The 26888-nt window shown below is 57.6% G+C and overlaps 2 protein-coding genes across 7 annotated transcripts; one reads left to right on the top strand and one right to left on the bottom strand.

The window, feature by feature from the left end:
• CBARP (CACN subunit beta associated regulatory protein) lies at positions 1 to 9155 on the top strand. Of its 3 annotated transcripts, none has more exons than XM_037042352.1 (10): positions 1 to 289; positions 2052 to 2162; positions 2246 to 2385; positions 2636 to 2700; positions 3039 to 3183; positions 3403 to 3574; positions 3793 to 3930; positions 4441 to 4651; positions 5846 to 6029; positions 6885 to 9155. In XM_037042352.1, the coding sequence occupies exons 2-10, from the start codon at positions 2070 to 2072 to the stop codon at positions 7948 to 7950; spliced, it is 2214 nt and encodes a 737-aa protein (XP_036898247.1). In that variant the 5' UTR covers positions 1 to 289; positions 2052 to 2069; the 3' UTR covers positions 7951 to 9155. The 3 variants fall into 3 exon arrangements, with proteins under 3 accessions (XP_036898247.1, XP_036898248.1, XP_036898249.1); XM_037042353.1 differs by lacking the exon at positions 1 to 289 and adding an exon at positions 2811 to 2860 and having other exon boundaries at positions 2056 to 2162; XM_037042354.1 differs by lacking the exon at positions 1 to 289 and having other exon boundaries at positions 2086 to 2162; positions 2250 to 2385.
• On the bottom strand, positions 8635 to 26888 carry STK11 (serine/threonine kinase 11). Of its 4 annotated transcripts, none has more exons than XM_037042355.1 (10): positions 25552 to 26888; positions 18793 to 18876; positions 17804 to 17893; positions 16939 to 17071; positions 16728 to 16864; positions 15631 to 15758; positions 13366 to 13423; positions 13082 to 13278; positions 10272 to 10470; positions 8635 to 9679 (listed from the first exon to the last, which is right to left on the bottom strand). In XM_037042355.1, the coding sequence occupies exons 1-10, from the start codon at positions 25839 to 25841 to the stop codon at positions 9304 to 9306; spliced, it is 1692 nt and encodes a 563-aa protein (XP_036898250.1). In that variant the 5' UTR covers positions 25842 to 26888; the 3' UTR covers positions 8635 to 9303. The 4 variants fall into 4 exon arrangements, with proteins under 4 accessions (XP_036898250.1, XP_036898252.1, XP_036898251.1 ...); XM_037042357.1 differs by having other exon boundaries at positions 9590 to 9679; positions 10256 to 10470; XM_037042356.1 differs by having other exon boundaries at positions 9597 to 9679; positions 10252 to 10470.

Below are 26888 nucleotides of genomic sequence, written 5' to 3' on the forward strand. Positions count from 1 at the left end.
GCTGCCGCCGGAAGGGAAGGGGAGGCGGTGGCCAGTGCGGACCGAGCCAGACGCGGCGGCGAATGCGGCGGGGGCGGCCGGTCGGGGACCCGGCGGCACCCAGCGGGTGGGAGCGGGCTCGTAGCCAACGCGGTCACGTGAGCGGCCCCTCCTCTCGCGCCTGCCTCCCCCGCGCACCGGGCTCTCCATTCATAAATTCTTCTGCTCCGCGGCCACCGGGCGCCGGAGCCAGCCGGGAACGCCGCGCATCTCCGCCCGCTGCCAATGGGCCGCGCGCCCCGAGACTGAGGTAGGCGCGACGGGCCCGGGGCTGCACCCGGGAGGGCAAGGGGAAGGCCGGGACCGCGGAGCCCAGGATAATGGTCGGCTCTGGTGCCCGCCTTGGCTCTGGACCACTGTCCTTTCCCGGCGAGGCACGAAGAAGGGACCGGAGGATCCGGGGAGGGCGTGGGAGCCAACCCGCGGGGTTCTGCACCTCGCCTTCCGAGTATCGAAGAGGGACCTCCCTTCCGCCTGCGGCCTCTCGGGCCTCAGTTTACCTCTGGGAGATCCAGCACGGGCTATGGCGTTTCCGCCTCTTGGCTTAGCCCGAGGTTTAGATGTGCCCGGAGCCCCTCTCTCTGCCTGTCCTCGCTCCTCATCCCCGCTCCCGGGGCCGGATGTAAGCGCAGGGTTAGGCTCAGGCTAGCGAGCTCGGGGAACCGAGGCCCAGCGGGACCTCAGGGTCTAGCCCTTGGGGAACCTCCGCCCTCGCTCCGGTCCCCGCCCACCCCGAGAGTCTACCTCTCTTCTTCCTCCGCCTCCTGCCATCTTTTCTGGTCTCCTGTCAGGTCCATGCGTCTCTGCCCCCTCCCCCTCCAACCTGAACTCATTTCCCAACCTACATTTCCCAACCTGCGCGCCCTACCCCCGAGGAGACGGGAGCCGCGGCCAGAGCCTGACCCCGAGAATTGTGGACACCTGACTTTCGCCAACACCCACCCTATCCCTGGGCCTCAGTTTCCCCCGCTATCGCGTGGGGTCAAAACCCCAAAGAGTTGGGGACGCTGAAGCCTGTGTACAGGATTCCCTTTCCTCTGGGGAAGGACGGAGCGGGAGCCCAACCTATTCAGCGCTGCCGGTCATCCATCCCGCTCCAGGCTGAGATTCCAGACTGCGCCCCTGTCCTTCCCGCCGCAGGGAGGGTCAGGTGCAATGTCTGAGCAGTCCCTTTCCCGAGTGCTGGGCCTCTGCCCGACCTCAGTTTCCCCCAGCGTAAGGCAGGCATGGAGGCCTGCCAGCCCGAGCTGGGAGAGTCTGCTGGCGGAAACGCCCGGCCTCGGGCTGGGCACCGGTGCGTGGGGAGGCTCGCAGCAGCCATTTTGCCGCCCAGGGCTCCGCATGAGTCGCCCTGCAGGAGGCCTCTCTCCCCCGCCCTGCCCTTCCCCAATATTCCCTGGCAACCCCCCCCACCCCAGCTCAGCCTGCTCGCTCAGTCGCCATGGGAACCAGATTCTTCAGGGCTGGGGACAGATGCTCCTTCTTTGGCTTCTTCATTCCCTCTAGCCATCAGTGGAAGGGGGCCTTTAACTCCCGAGTCATGACCCTGGAGTCCCTGTGCTTAGCCACTCTGCCCCGCTCTCCACGGTGGACTACCGGTCCCCGCTAGCTTGGAGCCAGTCTGCTGGGGTGGCCCCTCCCTCTCCCTCGATGGGGCAGGCAGGGCCCTGTGGTCTCTTGGCATGGTGGGCACGTAGGTGTAGCTGACACGCTCAGTTTCCCCATTTTCCTAGGGGTGCTTCCCCTTTCCTGGGCAGGGCTCCCAGCCCAGTTACCTTGCCCATCCGGCCCCACCAGCTGGGGAAGCAGGTGATACACACACACCTTTGTCTTAAAGATGGGGAGTTGGAGGTCCCTGCTGGGCACCGATCTGAGGTGGGAGGTGGTGGCCTCTGGTTCCCCCCACCTTTCTCTGAGTCACTGCCCTGCGTGGGCTCCTGCTTTGACTCCCTGGGATGAAAAGAGTGGGTGGGTGCTGGGGAGCTGGAGCTGAGCAGGCCCTGCCCCCACAGGGCTCTCCTCACATCAGAATGCAGCCCACTGGTACCATGGCCACAGCTGCCACCACCTCCACCGCAGCCACCCTGACCATGACATGGGACAACACCACAGTCCGCCCCACTGTGAGTGATGGGATTAGGGAGGGAGATTGGTGGGTTGAGGCCACCAGAGTCCACAGTGGGACCTGACCCCTGCCACCCCACAGGCAGAGCCCGAACCCATCCTGGACAGCTACATGCTGTTAGTGGTGGTGATGTCGCTCTTCGTGGGGGGAACCCTTGTGGTGCTGTCTGGTGTGTTGCTCCTGTGCAGGCGCTGCTGGGAAGTCCACCAGAACTTCAACAGGTGCGTGGCCACCACCCCGCTGCCTTCTGGGGGGCAATGGAGCAGGGTGAGTGTCGGACAGCTGGCCAGTGAGGAGCAGGCCCACCACCCCTGTGCAAGGGCAGCAGTGTTTGGGAGCCACAGGTGCATGGGGCATCTCTGCAGGGACCCCATCCCAGCAGGTGGGATCCAGTGAGCTCGGGGCACCGCCAGTGGTACAAACCCTTCAGGGACACTGACCCACCTTGCTCTTCCTGTTGTCCTGCCCCAGAGCCACAGAGGAGTTAGAGAAGACCACCACCACCTACCTGGACAATGGTACCCACCCCATCCAAGGTGAGGCCTCACCCAGGCCCTGCCCTTGCCCAGGCCCTGCCCCCCATCCACTCTTGGGCCTCCCTCCTTGGGCCTCCTGACCTTCTGTGTCTGTCTGTCTCCCCCACCAGACTGGGCGCAGCTCGATTCCGACTCATCTCTGTTTCCTTAAAGCCCACGCGTAGGTTCTCACAGGCGCATGCTGAGCGAGTGAGTGTGTGAGCGGATGAGCGAGTGCCCGCCCACCTCCCTGTCCATCCTTGGCGGTCAGTCGGGCCCCCTCGCTCCCTCCCAGGCCAGTCCCACTCACAGTCAGCCAGCACCAGGCTCGGCCCACCCTCTCTTGGCTCTCCTCACAGACCCCGAATTGAGGGGGGAGGACCTCGAGGGCCAGGATGCAGAGACCGAGCGGTTCCTGTCCACCAGCTCCACCGGCCGCCGTGTGTCCTTCAATGAGGCAGCCCTGTTTGAGCAGAGCCGGAAGGCGCAGGACAAGGGCCGAAGGTAAGGGGATCCTGGGTGGTCAGCACTGTCGGGGCTGAAGCATGGCCTCACTGCTGGGCTCACTGGGCAGACTTGGCCTCTGCTGAGTGGCCACTCGTGTTCTGCTTTCCCCAGACCTGGCAGGGTGGAGGATGGGGCCACGGAGCAGTGAGTGCACTGTGGGCAGGGGAATCTGGCTGAGCAGGGCTGCTCAGTGACTGGTGGGCATGCTGCACACAGGTATACCCTGACAGAGGGGGACTTCCATCATCTGAAGAATGCCCGTCTCACCCACCTGCACCTACCGCCCCTCAAGATTGTCACCATCCATGAGTGCGACTCCAGTGAGGCCAGTGCAACGGCCATGCCCCACCCCACCGCCCCTCCCAAGGCCAGCCTTGCCATATTCCAGGTGAGATGGAGGGTTTGACAGCCAAACCTGGGATTGCTGGGCGGGAACCCCACCCTTACCTGGTAGGTGGCACCTTTCCCCCTCTCTGGTCCTCATCTCAGGATGGGAGGGGGCTGCCTGGGATGCATAGAGGAGGGCTGGGTCCAGCACACCCCGTCACCCACCAGTGCTCTTTGACCTGTCACTGCTTCCTCCTCCACCCCGGCTCTGTCCCACAGCCCCCGGGGAAGGCCCTCACAGGCCGCTCCGTGGGCCCCAGCTCCGCCCTGCCAGGTGACCCCTACAACTCTGCCACGGGCCCTGCTGACTTCGAGATCAGCCCCTCTGCATCCAGCGACTCCGGGGAAGACACCTCGGTGAGCACCCCCATGTGTCCCTCCCCTCTCCATGTGCAGCTCCAGAACAGGTCAGCCTGTGGCCTCCCATCCTCCACAGCTCCCCTTGACCCAGCCTGGTCCTGCACAGGGCTCATACAGCACACAGTGGGTTCCTGCAGGCTGGGGAGGCTGCCATGGGCACAAGCCCTGTGGGGTGGGTAGCACACAGGACATAAGCACAGCTGTCTCACATACCAGTGTGCTCACATGTGCATAGGACACTGGCAGCTGGCAGGGTATGGTTAGGACCCAAGCCAAGTAGCAGGGTGAGCACTCCTGGACATTTACCCTTGGATCCCCTCTGTCCAGGGCTGGGGTGTACAGAGCTGGCCAGCACCTGGCTAAGCCCCAGGGGGCCTTTTGGGCAATGTCTGGGGTGGGAGGAAGAGCTCCATGTTCCCCCTCTGCACTTGGCCTGGGCAGAGTGACAGGTGGGAGACCATGGGGAAGGGGGCCTTCCTGCCTGAGAGTATCTATCTTCCTTCCCAGCTGGATGTGGGTGTTAGCAGCACCAAGCCTACTGGGCCTGGGGCTTCTGTGGGGCCCCAGGAGGTGGGCCCAGGCTCTGGGGCAGGCCCTGTCCTGCAGTTCTTCACCCGCCTGAGGCGCCATGCCAGCTTGGATGGGGCCAGTCCCTACTTCAAGGTCAAGAAATGGAAGCTGGAGCCCAGCCAGCGGGCATCAAGTCTGGACACAAGAGGTGAGCTGTAGCCCCTGTGGTTGAGGGCCAAGGGCTCTGCCGCAAGCAGCTAGAGTAGGAGGCTCAGAACCCAGGGCAGGGGGTCTCTGTTCCTGAGGGATCTCCAGCACCTGCCCCATGCTGGCCAGTGGGTACCCTGTTCAAGGTCTCAAAGCTGATCAGGCAGGGGCACAGGGCCATGTGCCAAGCTTTTATGGGGACCCAGATGATAGTATTTTTAGCTCTGCAGTCAGACTGTCTACAGTGGTGGTGGGCAGTATACAGCATGGAAGTGAGTGTGGCCGTGTGCCAATAAAATTCACTTACAACAGGTGGGGGGCCCCATTTGGCCACCTCTGGACAAATGACAGCAGCTTTCAACACTGTAGACCCTGGGGCACGTGGGGTCATGGATATAGGGCTTCCTTCTCCTCAGCCCAAGGCAGGGCTGGGCAGGAGGGTGGAGAGGTGGGCACCAACAGCGGGAACCAGCCCTGCTCAAAGGAGCTTAGGCTAGGCTAGGCTAGGCCATGCCTGTGTTTGCTGCCCCATAGAGGAGGCAGGGAGAGGGGACAGACTATCAGAAAGAGGAGCATAGTTAGTGACAGTGCTAGCCCCTTGTTGGGGCCTGGCTCCAGCTAGCACCAGAGAGGGTGGGGTGAGTTCCGGCCTAGGTGCTCCTGGCCAGGGAGGGTGGGTCTGTCTTGCTGCCCTGTCAGAGCCCTGAGTGCCCCCTGAGATTTCTGAGGGTGAAGGGTGACTGGAGTCAAATGTAGGTGCAGAGAAGCACCTAGGACCTATTTGCTAGGTGACTGTCCTCTCCTCTCCTGAGCCTTCCCACTGAAGCTTCTCCTGGGCCTCCATGGTGAGAGCGTCCTAGCCCCTGTCCAGGTGGCCCAAGAGCAGGCATGGGGCTGGCAGGAGAGGGTTTCACCTCTTTCCTCACCCCCCTAACCTGTCCTTCACTTTTCTCATCTGCCTGCATCACATCTGCTTTAGTTCAGCTGTGCCTGCCACTAAGTGGCCAGTGATAGTCCTTGCTCTAGCCACGCCTGTCTTCTCAGGCTACTCAGGGCACTGCTGCTGCCTTGGCACAACCTCACACCTGTACAGCAAGGTGCATGCTCATCTGGCCCAGGCTGGTGCCTACAGACCTGGGGTGGGGCCCAGGGCTGGGAGGGGCCCAGGCAGGCTGATGTGCCTCCCTCTGCACAGGCTCCCCCAAGAGGCACCACTTCCAGCGGCAGCGGGCAGCCAGCGAGAGCATGGAGCAGGAGGAGGGGGACACACCCCACATGGACTTCATTCAGTACATTGCCAGCACAGGCGCTGCCATGGCCTTCCCGCCCCCCTGCCCCTTTCTGGCCAGCCCCACCAGCCCATCCCCCGCTCTCGGCAGGTATTTTTCAGTAGATAAAGGTGCTAGGGGTGGGCCTGTGGGCCCCTGCCCGACCCCATCACCGGGTGGCCCAGGGAGTGAGTTCCCTGCCTTGTCTGCAGGGCAGGCAGGCAGTCAAATTCCTCCAGTGCCACCACCCCTCCTGGAGGCTGCCTCCCTAGGGCTACCTCTCCAGCATGGATCAGAGGAGGGGAGCAGGGGGAAACTGGAGAAGGGCCAAGGGGAGGGTGGGGACCCTGACGATAGCTCCAGGGTCACCAGGACTAAACGTGTGGTTAGGCAGGGCTGCTGGGGGTCCATGCATGCCAGGGCTGTGCCCCTTCCCAGTGGAGTCCTTGGCCTGCGGGGACCCTTCCCACCTGCCCAGGCTCCTTCTCGAAAACTGTCCTGACCAGTCTCAGCAGGGACCCCTCCCCAAGTCCAAGGGCAGCTATCCTGAAGCTCTGGGCCGTATCTGTGAGATAGGAGGTCCAGGGAATGGGGCAGATTCCTACAATCTGATTGTGTGTCATCCCCCTAGTTTGTTATCAGTCCAAAATGGTGGGAGGGCATGAAGTGGCTTATATGCAGTCACCCAGGGATAGGGGTCCCCCACTTGCAGTCACTCTTTCCGGGTGAGGAGCCACAGGTGTTCAGATCACATAAGACACCCTGGGTGAAAAGGAGGCTCCAGGAGAGCTCAGATGTGTACCCAAAAAGCATCCCCTACAAAGGAACAGCATTTTTAAAAACTCGCCTTCTGCAGAGCCTGGCCAAGGTGTAGAGTCCCCATCCATCCCCACCCTCCCTGACCAAGCAGGGTATCCAGGGAGGGGATGGCGGGAAGGCCCTCTGACGGTTGCGCCTGGCTTGCAGGCTAGAGGTGGAGGAGGAGGAGGAGGAGGAGGCAGGCGCCATGGGAGGATTGAGCCCCGAGCCCCCCACGGAGCGCAACGTAGGTGGTTCGGGGCATGAGCAGCAGCAGGAGTCGGACAGTGAGCGAGATGCAGGGCCAGAGCAGGCCCAAACCATCTACCGTGACATCTGGAGCCTGCGGGCCTCACTTGAGTTGCATGCAGCCACCGCCTCAGACCACAGCAGCAACGACCGTGACTCAGTGCGCAGCGGCGACAGCTCTGGCTCCGGGGGCACAGCGCCCGCCTTCCCACCACCCTCGCCACCGCCTATGCTGCGGTCTTCGGAGGGTGAGGTGGGAGGGCCGCGCAAGCTGCTGCAGATGGACAGTGGCTATGCCAGCATCGAGGGGCGCAGCACTGGTGATGATGGGCCTCCCAGTGCACCCCAGAAGCGCTCCTCCTCCATCAGTGCAAGCCACGTGGCTACCATGGGGGGCAGCTTCGATGGGGCCCCACCTGAGGAGCCCACCTGGCCTTCCAGCCCACGTGCCTGGCCCCGTCGCACACCACGCCGGGACTACAGTGTGGACGAGAAGACTGATGCGCTCTTCCATGAGTTCCTGCGCCATGATCCACACTTTGATGACGCCCCTCCCACTGCCGCGCGCCATCGAGCACGCGCACACCCGCACACTCATGCACGCAAACAATGGCAGCAGCGTGGCCGGCAACACAGTGACCCTGGTGAGCGAGCCGCACACTCTGCACCACCTGGGCCTGACCCCCGCCCCACACGAGCGCCTCTGCGCCGTGGTGACAGTGTCGACTGTCCGCCGGACAGCCGCACAGGTGAAGAACCAACGGCTGTCCCGGCATCCACCATCCCTGCCATTGAGGAGGAACCTGGCAGCGGGTGCCCTGGATCAGGCCTGTGTGCCCGACCCTCAGGAGAGCTGCTGGACAAGCTGGCAGCCGGCCTTGAGGACAGACTATTCCTGCCACATCTCACCCAGCCAGTCAGTGTAGCCCCAACACTGGCTGCTGCCACTGCAGCACCCACGTCGCCAGACCACAGTCCTGCCTAAGTCCCATGTCCCACTCTCCAGCTCCTATCACATGCACAAGGGCTCCACAGATGGACATACCAGGGGCAAGAGGTCCCGGTGGGTGTGCACTGAGATCTCATGCACAAGTGTACCGTCCTGGATGCCCATGCTGCCCCAGTGCACATGTGCCCAGTCCCCTCTGGTCACTAAGCTGGATTCCCATGTTACTTCCAGGCCCACGGATTCTGGCCCATCTGGAGGGAACAAGGCATATTCTCATCTTTGCACTTTGTGGCCTATGGATAGTGGCTGGGCTTTAGTTCGAAGGAGGCACAAATACAACACACCCTTCCCTGGGCCAACTAAGCCTCGAGGCACATCTGGGCTGCAGTAGCTGAGTCCACGCCAGGGTGCATGCTCCAAGCCTGCTGGAACACGGACTGCGGTGTACTGAGGGTTGGAGTGCACCAGCATGGCTGCCAATTACCAGAAGCCGTTCTCACTGCTGTGTGTGTTTAATACAGCCCAAGCCTCCTCCAAGCAATAACCACACTCACCACCACTGCTGCCCCCAGCCCTGGACGACAACTCCTTGTAGTCCCCTCTGGGTATCTGCAACTGCCCTCCGCATGTGAGTGGGCTGCCTGCCCCACAGCCACACATCCAAAGAGCCCCCAAGACTCATCAGTGTTTGAGACTTACACAAAATCCAAACGGCCAAGGTTTCAAGTTTCCAAGCTTTATTTATTGCCAAAAGATGGGGCAGCTCAGCCGCCCTGCCCCGCCAAGCTTCCTGCAGTCTGTGTATCATTCAGTGATGGAATTTCTTGTTTTCTGGTTGACTATAAATATTTACTGCATACTCTTGCTCACTCTTGAGTTTTCTCTGGGGACCTAGGAGCAGAGGCCTTGGGGAAAAGGGCCAGGATTCTGCCGTCACACTTGGCCCCTGTGCTGTGTGAATAGGCCCCTTGGTTCCAAGGGCCTATTCAGCTTTGGAGAGGCAAGATCGCCACTGCAAGAGCACAGAGACCCAGTGTGGCAAAAGACCCCCATGGAGGCCCAGGACCTCCATGCACTGAGAGCAAGACCTGAACACCTCGGCCAGCCCCTGCACTATGGGGCCAACCAAGGGGCCCCAGGCACAGACTTGGATGACACCTGACAGCACAACTTGCCACCCGACAATTTCCAAACACCCCTCACAAACACAGCTCAAATCGACCTGTTTTTATTTTTTTCTTTAAAAAAAAAAAAAAAAAGGAACCAACCAAGCAACAAAAACAAGGCAGCCACCTGGCTCCCAAGGGCACTGGGCATGCGTCTCAGTGGGCAGGCCCATCCACCCACTTAAGTTCACCCCACTCGATCGATCGCAGTTTGAACACATTATTAGGTGTGGAAGGTGCTATGTAGCAAAGTAAAGAGAAGTCGGGGGAGAACCAGTAGTCTAAACGTAAAGTGCATGGCGAGGTCTGTGTGGAGCCCATGGCCTAGCCTCACCCTCCCGTGGCCAGGAAAGGGCCCAGCACGGGATTGCAAAGTCAACCGGAGGTTGTGTCCATGGTCCACAAGTAGGAGAGAGGCAGACCCCAGTCTCTGCTGTTCCCCAGCCACAGCATTCCAGGACCCCCTGGCTTCCTGAGGGGTGGTCAGCACGAAGGGTATGGCAGTGGCCTTCCTGGATGGTAGGCAATGGGTCAGCAGTCGTCGGGAAGACTGAGGAGGACCCAGGCCATGGCACCTGGCCAGGACTCCCAGAGATGGGCTGCAGATGGACAGAAGGGGTGTCAATTTCAGGCCAGCAAATATGCTTGCATTTCTGGGGGCATCCCCACCCTGAGACCCACTCATAGGGCAGGGAAACTTGAGGCCCAGTCCCACAGGGCTGTCAGACATCTGAAGAGGCCAAGGAAAGCTTTGTGGACTTGGGCCCCATGGCTGGGCAGGGGCAGCTGCTGCCTTCGGCCTACACCCCACTGCCCACATCCTGAGCAGGTTATCAGGATCTCCAGCATCTCTGGGGCCTGATCCGTACTTCCTAAACCGCAGTAGCCAGGGATAGGAAGGGGAAGCAGGAAACAGAATTATAGCCTCAGCTAGACCCCTGCCACTCCCCACCATCCTGCCCCCTGGCCTTCCTCTGGCACAGGGGACCCACTTCCCAAGTGGCTGGTGTCCTACAGAAATGGCCTCTGCCCCCAACCCTGGTATGTCAAACTGACAGGACTTTGAAGGTCAGAACTGGACTTGGCCGGCCACAGTCTACCACAGGGTGACTTGGCTAAGTTCGGGCAATGCTTATTCCTGCCCACCCCCACCATCCCCATTGTGGCCCACCTACAGCCAACCACCCTCACTGCTGCTTGCAGGCTGACAGCCGACGGATCTTGCCACTGGTGGAACAGGCCTTTCGGGCAGGGTTGGAGACAGCACTAGCCCGGCGCTCTGCCCTTGATTTGGTGCTCAGCTGTGCCGAATCAGTACCATTCATGCACATAGTCTTGGACAGGCCCCAGCTCTGTCCATTCTGACTGGCCTCCTCTTCTGGGACTTGTCCTAGGAAGGGGAGGATAAGTGTCAGCTAACGGGGGCCCTGGACCAATAGCCCCCACAAACAGCCACCCAGCTCCCCGGGCATGACCCCGCCTGTCCCACCCAAGTCTTGCCTGCAGGGGCCCTCACACGGGTAGAGGGAGAGCTGGTCTCAAAGTTGGCTAGCCAGCCAGAGCAAGACCCAGACACCTGGTGAAGGACCAGGGTTGGCCTCAGGCCAGGTGTCTCTCCCAAAACAGCCCATTAGGATGAAGGAATCAGAGCCAGAGATCTATCAATGACCCCATCCTCACCCTCGAGGCATTCTGCGGGCCATGGGCCTGGGGCTTCACTTCTGTACTCACTGAAACAGAGGGCCTGCAGAGAGGGGCCCACGAAGCTCAGCCAGTGCACACTGAAACCTTGCCTACTCTCCTGTGACATTGGTAGGAAACTGACCTCAGGTGCCCGGGGTCCCCAACTTCTTTCCAGCAGAGCCCCCTCTCTGCCAAAGATGTCCAGGGCCCAACCAGTGGCTTCCAGAACTTGCCACACCTACCCATGTGTCCCCAGGTCAGAACTCATCCCTCCTCACAGGATCCTGCTTAGACAGAGCACATCCGGGGGTCTCTGTGCAGATGACTCGGAGTCCCGCCATCAGCACAGCATCTGAGACCTGCCCCACTCACCGTCAAGGCACTGTGCAGGTAGCAACTGGCTGGCCCAAGGCTCACCTCTCAGGGTGGGTGGCAGGACCTCCATGGTTTAGACAGTTGAGGGTCTAAACCTCCATGGTTTAGACAGTCTAAGGGTGACCCAAAGTGTGACAAGTCTTGGCCCCAGGACAGCCCTTCACTGACCCACGGCAGGTCAGAATGAAGTGAATGCCTGACACCTTATCCCAGAGGACATTCCCAGACTGGGAATCCCCACTGGGGAAAGGCCACCCTGGCCTCTCATGCAGGCCTGAAGGGTACTTGGGAGCCAGCTGCAGGGACCTGTCAGGATCCTCACTCAGCCTTGCTAGGACAACAGACTCTACCTACTGGTGAGGATGACATCCAGCTGCCTGTAACCTGTCACAGGTACCAGTGCCTCTGAGAGGCAGGACACCTCATTCCTGTTCTGTGAAGAGAGGAGGAGGGGACAGAGGGTCTAAAAGACCTTGGATCCAGGACTGGACTGCAGCCAGGTCTCCCAGGGCCAGAGCAGCACACACATATCACATCCAGGTGCTCCAGGCCCCAGTACTGACCCACAGGAAAATGGCTAAGCCAATGCCACAGTGACCTGAGATCCTAGGGCACCAGGTCTAAGCTGAACTTGTGGCTGATTACAATGGGCATTAGACCCCAGAACAACAGGATTTCTGGACCCTGCCCAGCTCTACCAGGGAAACAGCTCCTGGGGCCCTGGCCACCCTGCAGGCTACCGCTGCACACTGGTTCTATCCATAATAAAAACCCACCATCCAGTCCTGGCAGGGTAGCTCAGTTGGTTAGTGTCGTGCTGATACCCCAAGGCTGTGGGGGTCCAATTCCCCATCAGGGCACACACAAGAATCCACCCGTGGCCCTGGCTGGTGTGGCTCAGCACACTGAGTGCCAGCCTATGAACCAGAGAGTCACTGGTTCAATTCCCAGTCAGGCACATGCCTCAGTTGTGGGCCAGGTTCCCAATAAGAGGGAGTGTGAGAGGCAACCACACACTGATGTTTCTCTCCCTCCCTCTCTTTCTTCCTCCCTTCCCCTCTTGTCTAAAAATAAATAAATAAAATCTTTTAACAATTTTTAAAAAAGAATCCACCAATGAATGCATAAACAAGTGAAACAACAAATCACGCTTCTCTCTCTAAAAACAAAAAAACAATTTTTAACGAAACAAAAACCTACCATCAGGCTGACAGCCAGGGAGGGAACACAAGCATCTCTCTCTCTCTCTCTCTCTCTCTCTCTCTTTCTTTCTTTCTCTCTCTCTCTCTCTCACACACACACACACACACACTCTCGGCAAACCTTTATGATGGGGACTGCAGAACCAGCCCCAAAACAGAACAGAACCATGAAGGCTGCAAGGAAAACTGCCCAGCCTCCCTCCAACACTGGACAGGGTCCGTGTGGGCCTGTGAGAGGTGCTCGGCCTGGCCCCTACAGCCCAGGCGGGCATGGTGGCTACGCTAAGCATGGAGCTCCTCCTCAAGCTCCTGTGTGCCCCCGGCCTCAGCTTCCTCTGCAGAAAGGTCTGGGAACTGGCTCTGCTGGGTGCCTTGCTCCTCTATAAGCCCTGCCTCAGATGCCTCCTCGCCACCTGGGGAAGCAAGGCCACTCGTCAGGGCAAGAGGCAGGGGCAGGAGGGCCACTGGACCCTCAGGGCCATCAGAGGGGCCTCCCACAGCACTCACCACCCCACAGGATGAAGTGCAGTCTGTGGAACTTATACAGGGAGAGCCTGCACAGCCTCTGCCCTCTAGGGCCCCACCTGCTCCTGTAGGGGAAGGGGTACCAGTCCACCCATGGCTGTTTGTCCACCCCAGCAGGCCCTTGGGCCTGTGGTGGCATGGCTGGGCCTGCCCTGAGGGTTTGGGGATGTTGGGGACATACAGGCTGGGCTACGAACAACCACAGCTGCCACTCACCAGGCATGGTGAAGTCCTGAGTGTAGATGATGTCATCCTCAATGTCAAAGAGGTCCTCGTCCCCCTCATCGTCAGCACAGCCATGAAGGTCCTCCAGGTAGGGCACCACTGTCATACTGCGCCACCGGTCCTTGCAGTCTGAGCTTGGTGGGATGGGCACCGGTTCCTCGGCTGGTGGGTGCTTCTTCCGGAACCAGCTACAGAAGCCCCAGTACATCAGGACAGCCTAGAGCACCCAGCTCCCCATGCAGGCTCCACTCAGCCAGGTACCTGGGTACACTCACCTGTGCTGCCTGATCTGCTGGATGGAAAACCTCTTGGCTGGCTCATATTCCAGCATCCCTGAGGAGGAGACCATGGGGGAGTCAGCACGGGCCCCTGTCCAGCTCTGCCCCGCCTGCCTGGTGCTCTCCAGCAGTGCTGGGCCTGTAACTGTGTAGCCCTCGCAGATCCAGGGCCCTATACTATGGGGTGACAAGGTTGGTCCAGGCACCAAGGCCACATGCAGCCACCTGTGGAAAATTGCAAAGCCATAGGCAGTGTGGCTGCGAAGACAAGGAAAGACTGCTTTCCAAAACGAGACCAGAGCAGGCCAGGCAGGACACAGCCCCAGCCCACAGGTCTTGGACCTGCTGTCCACATGCTTGAGGATGAGAAAGCATGGATCCGCCTCTGCCAACACCCAGCCAGCAAAAGACAGTAAAGCTGGTGACCAATGATTCTAGCCAGGTGCCCATGGCCCCAGAAACAGCAGCAAGGGCTGCACGTCATGGGTGTTCATGTGCCCAAGGGGTAGGTACCCCAGGACGACAATCCCATACCAAAATAATCACTTGAAAAAGGGCAAAACTGGTCCACGGCCCACCCAGCCAGGGTGGCAACACCACGTTCAGGCCACAGGGTTAGCAATTTCTGCTGCCCCTACACCTTGTTCCCTGTGTTTCCTGCTCCCTTCCCAGTGGGAGGACAGTTGTGCCTCCTGAGCATGATGCAGAGGGGAAGAACAAAGAGCTAAGCTCTGAACAGCCCCGCAAAGGAGGGCAGGTTTGTGCTCAGAAAACAACAGCAATTTTGGGAGCTGAGGCTCAGAGTTGAAGGTCTCAGTGTTGTGGGGACAGGAAAGGACATGGTGATTGCTCAGGGGATGGGAGGCCTCTACAAGCTTCTGCTTCCCCTGTCCCTGTCACCAGCTCTCCACACCTTAGTACAGCTGCCACCAATGTCCCCTCCCAGTGTGCCCAGGGGATCTGAAACACCAGAACTCAGGGCCAGGGTGACTCTAGAACTTACGGGGACACTGCCCACCAGCCCAGCTGATGGGAAAACCGCCAGGCTGACCATTCACTAGACCCAACTGCAACAGAGGAGGAGAAGGCACTGCCCATATGCCCTAGCTGGCAGGGAAAGTAAAGGATGGGGCTGCCCTGTCTGCATCTGGGGACAGGGATGTTCTCTGCCATGTCATCACCCCATATGGGGCCATTTTAGGCATCAATGAGGGTATGGTAAGTAAAGGTCAACCTGCAAGAGACACAAGCTCATGCAGAGAAAACGTCAACTGACACTTGCCCAGGGAAGGCAAATTCACAACACCCGCCCCTCAGCAGAACTGACACAATTTGTTATGGAAAAAGCCTGGTGAGTGGAGGTCGACAGCCAAGCTCTGGGCACACCAGAGGGTGGGATACTGAGTCCACAACCACCCAGCAAAAGACTGCTGGAGCCCATGAGCACTTGGGAGAGTTCATGAAGGGCTGGGGGTGGAAAAAAGCCAGGCCAGCCTCGATCTGGGGCCCTTCTGAAACAGGTAGACTGCTTCCTGACTGCTCACTCCTTCCCACATTCCAAGAATAATCAGGGCACTGTCCCCACCAGAGCTGGCCATTTTCCTTGAAGTCCTTGGGTGGCCAGCCAAGCCTGCACTCAGCATCAGGAGCCTAATTCCACCTTTGAAGCATTGAATGAACTTGCATGTAAGAACCAGCTTTACTCAGTTACTAGGAAACTGAAGTATATTTGGAGCAGCTTGGAAACCTAACTTGATCTTTCCAGCTGTGTCCCAAACTAAGCCCAGATACTGACTGAGCATCCAATGAGGACAGGATCAGTAAGGCCAGTAAGGTCAGTCACACTTCAGAGCATGACGGACTAAGGGCAGAAAAAGAACCTGAGACAGTACTGCACTGATAAATCTTACATACTGGTAACAAGCTGGGTGTGCAACATCCTCATAAAGTGTCTCATCCAAACTCACTACAGCTGGACCCCAGGCTGCCAACTGGGGCTCCCAGCCACCTGCCCACACCTGTACAGCCATGGTGTGGACCGACAGCACCACCTGCTGAACTGGCAGGGAAATGCAGAGGACAGTGACCCAGGCAGGCAGGCTGGGTTCCTCGACCTTTGGGCAGTGGGGTGTGAGAGCATTTCCTGGACTCAGATACTCTCCACACCCCAAGGAGAACTGTGCTCCCACCCACCCTCAAAAGACCCATGTTCTGCCCCTCCCCAGGGCCCATGGTCGGTCACCATCCTGGTGAGGGCCTCACCTTTCAGCAGGTCCGAGAGTGGGGGGCCGCAGTCGCCTGGGATCGTGTAGTCCCCCTTCCCGATGTTCTCAAACAACTTGTAGATGTTGTCCCCCTCGAAGGGGTACAGGCCTGTTGTGATGTTGTAGCTTCGCCCCCAAGGGGAAGGACAGAGGCCCAGTCAGTCGGGGCTTGTCCTGCAACCCTGGCCCAAAACCCACCTGGTCCAAAACCCACCTGATACAGAAGCCTCAAACCACCCCCACCTGTAGGACCTCATATTGGGGGTTGGGAGAGATATGGAATAAAGGGTGATGGCTACACCACTGAAAATACTGGAAACTACCTGACTGTACATGTACTTTAAAGGGTGGGTCGCCCTGGTTGGTTCTGAGTGGGCTGAGCACTGGCCTGCGGACCAAAGGGATGCCAGTTCAATTCCTGGTCAGGGCACATGGGGCCTTGAGAGAGGCAACTGATTGATGTTTCTCCTGTGCTCTTTCTCCCTCCTTTTCCCTCTCTCTAAAAATAAACAAACACAATCTTAAAAAAAAAAAAAAGGTGAGTCACGTGCTATATGAGTGCTCTCAATGAAATACAAATGCCCAGCTTGCAGATGCCCTGTGACAGGGTGGTGGACGAAGGTGCTCAGTGGGAAGCTCTGCCCACACATCTGGAGCATGAGTACCACCACTTCAGGAGTGAACAAGGTTCCAGTGATGGGCCCACCAACACTGCTATTCGAAAGTGCTCAAGGACACGCCTTGACAGGCCAGCAGGCCAATGGAGCAGAATGGGGGCAGGGGCACAGGAAGGAGGTACACAGTGATTGGCTGAACAACGCTTTCAACTTGCTGTGTCTGAGAATTCCTGGTATGAAGTGAAAGGACAGAAATTGCCCACAAGATGAGTGTGGCTAGGTGTCAACTGATGAGAGTAAAGACAAATGGGGCACTCGACAACTAATGGGGACACAACCTTCAGTCCCACCTGCAGGGGCTGCTAGCCCCAGCTCCATGGCTGTCCCTTGCTCAACCACATCAAGAGGGGTAGGATCCAGAAGCCTGAAGCCGGAGCAGGGTGGGCAAAAGAGGAGGCCAGAGCCCATGGTCACTTACAGGGTAACCCCAGCTGACCAGATGTCCACCTTGAAGCCGGAGAAGGTGTCCAGGCCATTGGCAATCTCAGGTGGCTGGAACGCTGGGGAGCCCTGGCTTGTCCTACATGTATCGTCCTCAGCGAAAGGGTGCAAGGCCTATAACAGAGCCAGGTAGCCTAAGGAAGTGGCCTTGGGGACTGCCCTGCCCCCACCATGTCCCTGGGTCCTACCTCGGCCACACCCAGGTCAGAAATCTTAAGCGTGCCACTGGTAGTAAGCAGCAGATTGCCCGGCTTGATGTCCTTATGCACAATGCCCTGGCTGTGCAGATACTCCAGACCATCCACCAACTGGCAGAAGTACCTGCAGAACACAAGGGCCACCGGGGTCATCCAACAAAACCAAAGAGGCCATAGCTTGGGAGCCACCAGGGCTATCAAACAGAGAAATGATAGGACAGGAGGCTCCTCAGGGAACCACAGGCCACAGGTGAGGCTGAGCCACTCTTGGCTCCCGAAGGCTTCAGTCACCCCTAACCAAGCCTCCTGGGTAGGACACAGAAGGGCTCCCCGGCTTCCCTCCTGCCTCTCCCCACCAGGCAGCCCTTCCTCACTTTCCCCGTCAGATCAAGGCATGTGTAACAACACCCCCTCCCCAACTGCTCTGACACAGACATGGCCATATAGTCCCCTTAAAGCCCTCCCTGGGGCCAGGGACCCAGGTTCACCCTGCCAGCCTTCCACTCATGCCACAGGCCAGCTGGTTCTACAGCAAGGAAGGGGGATGATACTTCAGGAGGGCCAGCCAGCAAGTGGCAGTACAGGCCACTGTCAGGGGTTTCCTAAGGTCCAGGAGGTCTCAAAGGCTCAGGAGCAGGCATACTGGCATAGGGGATGTGCACAGAGGGGCAACCTGCCCGGGGTACTGCAAACTAGACTCCCCAAACTCTGAATTTTAAAGCACATTTTTTGGGCCATCGTTTCATTAGTAATCAGAAAAAGTTGAAACACAGGACTGAGCCCTTGAAGCCCTTGGGCCTGTGGGCGACATGGCAGGACAGAGGGGCAGCCGTGAGGCCTGGCAGCACACACTCACCCATGAGCCTGGCACACGGGGAACCGCTTCTCGGGCACGCTGTCCAACATCTCCTGCATGCCGCACACGCAGTACTCCATGACCATATACGTGCAGTGCTAAGGAAACCACAGCCCAGCCAAGACTCCACCCTAGGCAGAGCCAGTCTTTGGGGAGAACTGGGAAGAAGACCCTGGAAGGTGCTGGTAGGAGACCACAGGCAGCCGGTACAGGAGAGACCAGAAGTGGCTGCATGTCTCAGGCCAGTAGGAAGGGGGCTAGAGGCACAAGGCTGCAGGGCTGGGCAGCCCAGAGTCAGGCCCAAACCCCTACTCTTGGCTGTGTCTCCACCATATGGACAGAGAGGAGCCACATGCTGGGAACCCTGTCACTGCAATCAGTGAGTTGGTGACAGGCACTTGTGGAAGGACATGGACTCCTTGGAAGGACCCAGAGTCCTCACGCGCCTGATTCCAGGAGCTAAAGCAGGGCTGTCAAACTCATTTTCACCGGGGCCCACACTGGCCTTGAGGTTGCCTTCAAAGCACCAAAATAATTTTAGGACTGTATGATTGTAACTCCTCCTTAACTGTTATGAAGTTGAAATTACATTCGGCCCTTTGAAGGCAACAACAAGAATGACATGGCCCCCCCGTGAAAGTGAGTTTGGCACCCCTAAGCTAGAGTCAGCCAGAGCCACACGTTTTGGAGAGAGGGAGCCTGTCCCACTCAATGAAGGGCAAAGGCCAAGGACACTCCTGCATTCCAGGGTAATACGTCTGGCTTCAGCTGGCGAGGCCCAAATACCAGACCCAGATGGTGTGCCCGCCATGGGGGCATGTAAACATGGGGTCACCCAGGTTGAGGCTGGAAAGCGTCTTTTCTCCAGACTCAGTACTCCCACTGAAGCCACAGAGCAAATGGGGATGCCAGCTAGTACGGGAATACCTGGGAAAATGGACACATGGGTGTCATGACCCGTGTCTACCCACCCTGACTCTGAAGGATATATCTTCTGCTTCTCCTCATTATACAGTACATCCACTAGCTGGATGACGTTTTTGTGCCGCAACCTCCGCAGTAGCTGAATTTCCCTGGAGAGAGGACAGAGCATTAGCCAAGCCCTCTGCGCAGTGGGATGTGGAGCTTGCTCTTGGGTGCTGTGCATAGGACACACCAGCTCTTAGGCACCAAGAGGACTGGTAGGCTCTGCCATTGACCCTTCCGTTGTACCAGTTTGCACAGGGACAGCTAGCTGGTGAGGCCTGGACAGGGACAATGCAATCGGGACACCATTTCAACTGAGGATGAACAATTTGTTTTACAAGAGAGCACACACAGGGACAGTACGGCAAAGTTGGCATGAGCAACCATTGTGTGTGGAGCTGGGTTTACAGAGGGCCCCAGAGATGGGACTGTCACACAGTAAGATGAGGCCACACCTGTCCTCTGGCATCTTATAAGAACTTCCTTCCTCTCTCAGCACTCCGCAGCCCTGCAAGAAAAACGACGCAACCTGCTTCGTTAGAACAGACACTGAGGCACCACTGACAACCAGGCACACCATTGGCTTGTGACAAGGGCTGGGCCCAGAAACCACCCATGTGTCCTACACATCACGTCTACAGATGACGTGAGTCCTTAGGAGCAGGAGTAGCAGGACCAGGGAGCCTATGGTGGAGCTCCCCATGCCTGACTGCCCAACCCCAGAAATCCCTTTCTAACCTAGGCACAAACAACCCACAAAACTGTGTGGCTGCGTGGGGAGTGGGAACCCCCACTGCTAACTGGGGGGCTTTGGGGAGCACACTGTAGGTTCTCACTGATGAGGACCCACCCACCCACAGTGCTGCATCCCTGCGTCTGAAGATCACCCGGGACCCATCTCCTGGGCTGTGTACCACTCTGCTCACAGTCAGGGCGAAGTCTGACAGAGCAGACAATAGCACACTGTCCTCTGCAGTGAGACAGCTTGGTGCTCCTGTTGACACCAATAAAGTGTGTTCTTTTTTTTTTTTTAAAGAGGAGGCCGAACCACTCAACTTCACTGTGGGGGGAGTATTTGTTTGTCCAGTACCAGGATCAAAGCACTCTGCATAAACATGGAAGTTCCATCCCTCACACCAGGAAACAACGGACACACCATCAGCTTCGCAGTGACGGGGCAGAGGGAACCACATGCCCCCAGCAGCAGAAGCATGTGTGCCAACAGCACCTTAGGCAAGGGAACTGCAGACCGCCATCAGCATGACCGGAGCTGCCTACCACAGAAAGCAGGATGTGGCTACCAAAACAGTTACTGAAATGGCCTTGAGAGCACAGAGGGGTCTCTGCCTTGTCAACCTCTCCTACAAGTTGCTCTCTGGCCAAAAAATGAGAACAATATTTAAAGAAAAAGGAAAGGCCAAGTGCCCAGCCAGGATGCAGGAAGTGAAGGTGAGGAAGCGGTGCCTTCCAGGTCAGGGAGGCTGCCTCTGCTCCTCCGGACCTGTCCATGGACACTGCCCAAGCAAAGTGGACTGTTCCATGACTCTGATTAACAGAAGAGAAATTGAAAAGTCAGTGTCAAAGCTTTAGAGAAACGGAAAGTGGCCGCCTCCATGCTGAGGCTGAAACACACGGAACAAGCAGGGGAGACAGGGCTGCGCCACAGCCACTGCTCGAACTACCCCACCTTGTTCCCCTCCACATGGGGGGCAGGTCCAGGGCTGATGGCAGCTCTGGCAGAGGGACACTGAGCAAGATCCTGTTACCTCCTGGTCCTTCTGCAGAGATTTCTAAACACACAGCAAGGGGCCCTCAGAGGTAACAGAGGGACTAAAACAAGGGAAAATCTGCTGTAAGTACATGTCAACAAACACTTGCCTGTCAACATTCACAGCAGCAGGGTTCGTAATAGCCAAGTAGCGGAAACAATCCAAATGCCCATCGACAAATGATGAATAAACAGAACGTGGCCATCCACACAGTGGATTATCACTCAGTCACAAAAAAGGAGCGAAACACTGATACTCGCTACAACAAGGATCGTCCTTAAAAACAAGATCCTCAGGGACAGAAGCTAGACACAAAAAGCCCCACAGTGTGTGACTCCATTTATGTTAAATGTCCAGAACAGGCACATCCACAGAGACAAGAAGCGAGTTCATGGTTGTCAAGAGCTGGGAGAGAAGGATGAGGGTAACTGATGATGAAGATGGGGCTTCTTTTGGGGTGATGGAATGTTCTGGAATGGTTAGTGGTGAGAGTTCCACAATCTATGGAAGTACCAAATGCCACTGAATTACATATTAATAGGGTGAGTTTTATGCTACAAAAATTATAGCTCAATAAAGCTGTTAAAAAATAAATAAACGAAAGTTCAGCCACAGGATGGATGGATGCAAGATAAAGGGCAGTGTCAGCTGAGATTTCCAACATACTCACAGGCGAGGAGCCAGAACTCCACATGCACCCTGGCCCAGTGCCCCACGCTCCCACAGCATCTCAAGAGTTCTCCTCTCCCTTCCCCCCTCCCCGGTCAGGAAAGGACCAGGCAAAGAGGGAGGCCCTCAGAACATTCAGTGCAGGTGAGCCCCACATAGGCTGTGCCCTCTTGCTGTTTTTTTGTTGCCTCTGGCAGCAGGCCAGTCTGGGCTCACAGTGGAATCCTTCCCAATACTGAGGGGGCAGGCAACCCAGCAGCAACTGGGACCTTGTAGAGGCCATTTGGGACAAAAATGAAAGTCAACAAAGTCCAGGATTCTGGTTCTTGACGTGTTAAAACCACAACTATGCATCATCCAGAGCCAAATACCTGCCAATCACTGCAAGGTGCTCCCAGCCTTGCCAGGCCTAGCAGGGACACTAGTGTCTGCTCCCAGAGCTGCCATCCCTCCACTGAGGATCCAGCTACATAAGGGGCAGCAAGGGAAAAGGAGGAACATCCAGAGGAGCCAAGCATGTCATACTACGTCACCTCCCTAATACAGACAGCAGACACGTAACAGAACCACACTCAAAAGAGAAGAGATGGCAATGTGACAGAGCTGCGGGGAACCGGTGGTCTGGACAGTTCATCACACTCACACATGCTTCCTCTGACCCAGAAACTCCACTTCTGGCTATGTGCCCTTCATATCCTTGACCTGTCACACGACATGGCACAAAGTAACCCACCAACACAGCAAAGGTCCACAGCACAGGAAGGGTCAGACCCGGCCCTTGTGGACAGAGCCCCATCCTGGGACAGAAAGGCGGGTCAGAGTGGGCTGCAGGGCAGGCCACCCCATGACTTTGTACAGTCCTGAGCAGGAGTGAAAAACTGTTTCATGTTTCTAAACAGTCAGTGAAAAAAAAAACCCACAAAGACGGCAATTTGATGACACATGAGTGTTGTGCTCTATGAATGCAAGATGCCATCTGTGCAGTTGTACTGGGGGTTTCCCTCATCCCTTAGCACAACCTGCCCAGCTGGACCCACTCACCACATGTGCCCACCTGGTAGGGAACTATCTATACATGCAATAAACCTTGTTACCCCGATAAGGAGTGGGTTTGACTCTGCCAGACACTTTTGGGTTCAATCCATGAAGTACTACTGCCTATTGGAAAATCAAATACATACAACTTATTTTTAAAAAGCAACCCTTGTCCTGGCTGGGTAGCTCAGTTAGTTAGGGTGTCATCCCTATACATGAAGGTTGCAGGTTTGATCCTCGGTCAGGATACCTATAAGAATCAACCAATTAAAGCAGAAGTAGAACAACAAACTGATGTTTCTTTCTTTTTCCCTTCCTCTCACTCTCTAAAATCAATCAATTTTTTAAAAGTAAAACTTAGGATACATTTATTTCTCATTAGAAAGTGCTTGGCTAGGGTAAGAAAACACAAATAAAAAAGGAAGTGAGGCAAGATGCATTGGTATGAAGATCACAAGAATTTAATTTTTACTTGATGCTTTTTGGAACTTTCTTGTTTTACAAGCAGGAGGCCAGATGCAGACCCATGGCAGCCTTCCTAGAGGGAGCCCATGAAGGGAGGGGCGTTCCGACCTGTCTCATAACTTGGGCAAACATTGTTCTTTCACGAAAAAAAAACGGGTCCAACCAAGGCTTGTCTGGAAGGTCCTGAACACCCTAAGAGAGCAGTGGCTCCAACAGTGTCTATTAAACCTTTCTCAGACAAAGAAGCTTTTTCCCCTGCAGCAGGCTGGCTGGCAGCAAGGGCAGCTCAGGAGCTGACACCTGTTCCCCTGCCACCAGAGCTCTGTATAGGGTAGGCCCACCCAGTCTCCTTCTATAGACTTGGGACAACAGAGCAGGGGCTCAAGAAAGGACAGCCAGGAGCCAGCCTAGCACTCCAAGGGAAACCTCAAAAAGGGGAACCTCCACACCCAGGTCCAGGCCTGAGCCAATGAAACTGAAGGCTGGCTAATTGCCTGCAGCTGACACCTTATGCTAATTGTCAGGTTGGCTGAGGACCACCAACCACTGGCCTCCCTGGCCTGTTTCCCCTCTGGTCCTTCCCACAGATTCTGCGAAACTGGTTCCATGCAGCCCCAGCACCACATGCCCATGTGTTCCATAAGCTCTTGGGACCTCAGCTAACCCTTTGGGAAACCAGGAGCAGGATGCCAGTGCTCTGTGGCTCCCGGTTGGGCCCTGGTCATTTGTGTCTCTAGTGGAGCATGAGGGAGCTCTCGAGTGGTAAAATGCCCTCTAACTTGACCTTGGTGCATGCAAACTGCATCTCCTGAACGGGTGCCTTTACCACTGGTACATTACACCTTAGAAAAGGGGGACCCTCAGCCCAGCCCAACATGCCCTCCATCATGGCCGGGAATGCAGACCTGAGACCTGCTGGCTCTGCAGCTACCAGTAGGTGCCCCGGTCTGTATCCTGAGGCTCCTGACTGCTAATGGGGTGGACTTGGGTGGGTGACTAACCAGACAAATCAGTTAGTGCTAGAACCCAGCCACTGGGACAGGACTCTGGAAACCCTGCCTACCTCGGGCTGCTGCACTGGAGAGGCTGGGGCCTGAGGTGCCTGGCAGCAGGGTATCAAGCAGCTAGCACCAGAACATGTCATGAACTAGTAGTGCCGACTCCATCCGGAGTGCTCACCCAGGCGGGAAGAGACCAGAGACCAGAGACCATTCCAGGATAGATGGGTGATGATACTAAGAGAAGCCAGGAGGACTAGGGCAACTCTGGAGGGCAGGAGGGAGGTCCATTTCCGGAGCAGCATTCCAAATGCAGGAACTCACTGCCCTCAACCTGCAGTGGTAGCAATCTGGCTGCCCAAGGGCCACACTGCCCCCTGTGAACTTCTAATGGGAATAACATGACTTCAGGCCAGCAGTCAAGTGGGAGATTCAAACTTGAGGATGAGGTGTCACTTGCCCTTAGGAGGGAATCTTGCCTTTAGGGCCCTGAGTCTCCCCAAGGACACAGTGGCTCACGACCAAACCCCACCTCCCAGATAAGAGATGGAGACAGAGAACTAACCAACTGGCCCCAGGGGGCCCAGACACACCTCACCTGGTGCTCACAGACTGGGCTGTAAAAAAGCCTCACCAAAACACTGCCTACCTTGCCCTCTGTTCCACACACCCTGGGGCTGCTCAGAGTACCAGGTTCTGACATACCCTCTTTTCACCTCCCCCAGGTGGTTCCAGAGAAAAGGAGAACAGCTCAGCTCTCCTGCCAATGGGAAGGAGGTAAGTGAAAGCCGAGCGGTGGTAAGCAGCACTTCCAGTACAGGCCTGGCCAGCCAGACAGTCCAAGGTCACAATCAGTCCTGCCTCCTGGCCTGTTAGATAAACCTCTTCTGGGAATCTGGAGGCTGGGAGGAGAGTGGGCGTGGGGAGGGCAGGGTTCCACCCTGAGGCAATAAAGAGGAACAACCCCATCCTGAGACCAGCAGGAGGAAGAAGACGGGGTCCCCACTGCTCTTGAAGAATTCCTGCTGGCAGTCCTGGGCACCTCTAGGATGGGTGCCCCTAAGGGGCAAATGGCACATAATTTATGTAAAATTTTATGTAAAAAGTTCCACAGGACACAAGCAATTCCTCTGTGGGTCACCAGGCCCGCAGTCAGGGATGTCTAATGTAACAGCCAAGCCAGCAGGAACTGGATAAGTCCTCGCTGCTGACTGATAAGCCAGTGCAATTATTTTTGGCAACAGCAGGGTTCCCCTCCAACAGGATAAACAAATTGTGTTTCACCTGGCGCTAGTACTGGCTGCTCCAGGGGCAGAAAACCTGCCGGCCTCCAGGGCCTTTCCTGGCAGAAACTCTCAGGCCAAACACAGGCTGGCTCCACTGAGCACCTAAATTCTTTGGCCAGCTGGGAGAGGGAGAGGAGCACACCCCTGCCCAGGACAACTTTTGACACACCAGGGCCCAGCTGCAACAAGCTAGCCTGACTTCCTGAAAGTACTTAAGCACATCGACACTTTCCCTAATAAAGGGGATGCAGGAGCCATCTGCTCAGCTAAGGTTAGGAAGGAAGGGAGGGAGGGGGGAGGGGAGGGGAAAGGGAGGGGGAANGGAGGGAGAGGGGGAAGGGGGGAGGGAGAGGGGGAAGGGGGGAGGGAGAGGGGGAAGGGGGGAGGGAGAGGGGGAAGGGGGGAGGGAGAGGGGGAAGGGGGGAGGGAGAGGGGGAAGGGGGGAGAGAGAGGGGGAAGGGGGGAGGGGGAGGGGAGGGGAGGGGGAGGGAGGGGAGGGAGGATGACCCTGGAGCACTCGGGGACCCCCAAAGCTGGTAGACCAAAAATCTTACACTTACTTCTTCACGTTGGCTTCCCCATTGGGGATCCTCCGCAACTTCTTCTTCTTGAGGATTTTGACAGCTCTCCTGCACAACGTCTCCGAGTCCAGCACCTCCTTCACTTTGCCATAGGACCCCTCCCCCAACAGGTCGCCCATCAGGTACTTGCCAATGAGCTTCGCCCGCTTGCGGCGGGGCTGGTAGATGACCTCGGTGGAGTCGATGCGGTGGATGAATGTGTCCATCCCCACCGACATCAGCTCACCCTCTGTAAACATGCCCAGCTGCTGCGGGTCTGCCACATCCATTCTGGACTCAAGATCTCCGATTCGTGCCACCGGCGGTCCCTTAATCCCCTTTATGGATACCCCGGTGAAAGGTTCTTCTTTTTGTCTCCCCTACCCCAAATTCCCTTCTCAAAAAAAAAGTCAAGAAAAACACAAAAGAAAAACAGAAAAGAAAAACCCTTCTTCGAAAAGAAACGATTGTACTAAACGTAAGTTCAAGAGGCGTGCCTGGTCCGAGGCCCGGGCATCCGACGCGGAGAAGCGTCGCAAGTGCGACCCGACCTGCCAACTCCAGGTCGGGCCGGCGTGTCCACGGGGACCCTGGGAAGGCCGGTGGGGTTGCGAAGTGCTAGGTCATCCTCCAGGGACTTTAGACCCTCGGGCAAAAACGGACGCGGCCAAGCCAAGTCTTCTCCCGGTCGTCCATTACCAGCCAGCCGCAGCCCGCGCCTGGAGCCCCGGCAGGCCCCGGAGCCCCCAAAGCTGAGCAGTTAAGCTTCGCTGGGGACCGGGGCGTATCCGGAGGCCTCACTGTCCTAGGCTCCCCGAGAAGTGGCAGGTGGCTATCCGGCTCGGTTCGCTGAGGCCAGCCCCGGACGTGTGTCCGGAGGCCGCCTGGGGCCCTCCTGCCACAAGGAGCAACTTCCGTGGGAGCCGACCGCTTGGGAGCTTCCAAACGGACCTGGGACCCCCCCCCCAAGCGGCCTCGCGGACACCCCCCCGACCCAAACGGCAGCCGGCGCTCGCTCTCCGCCCCAAACGCCGTCCGCTGCAGCCCTGAAAACACAGGAGAGCCCGTAGGACACCAGGCAGCCGAGGCGGAACAGGCCACAGGCACCGGGCAGGGGGTTCCCAGGGCAGCGGGGCCCGGGCGGCACGTCCCCAGCCGCTGCCACCGCGCGCGTGGAGCAGAAGGGGCGAGGCTGAGACCCAGCCCATGCAAGGTGGCCGCGTTGCCGCCCGGCCCCACTGCCGCCGCCGCCGTCCGTACCTCCACCTCACTCACGGGTACCCCGGGCCGCCTCCCCCTTCCGCACCCAACACTCCACCGCCATCTTGTTTACCTCC

Source organism: Sturnira hondurensis, unplaced genomic scaffold (genome assembly GCF_014824575.4).
Source record: "Sturnira hondurensis isolate 20B ecotype Veracruz unplaced genomic scaffold, ASM1482457v3 Scaffold0003693, whole genome shotgun sequence".
Classification (NCBI taxonomy): domain Eukaryota; kingdom Metazoa; phylum Chordata; class Mammalia; order Chiroptera; family Phyllostomidae; genus Sturnira; species Sturnira hondurensis.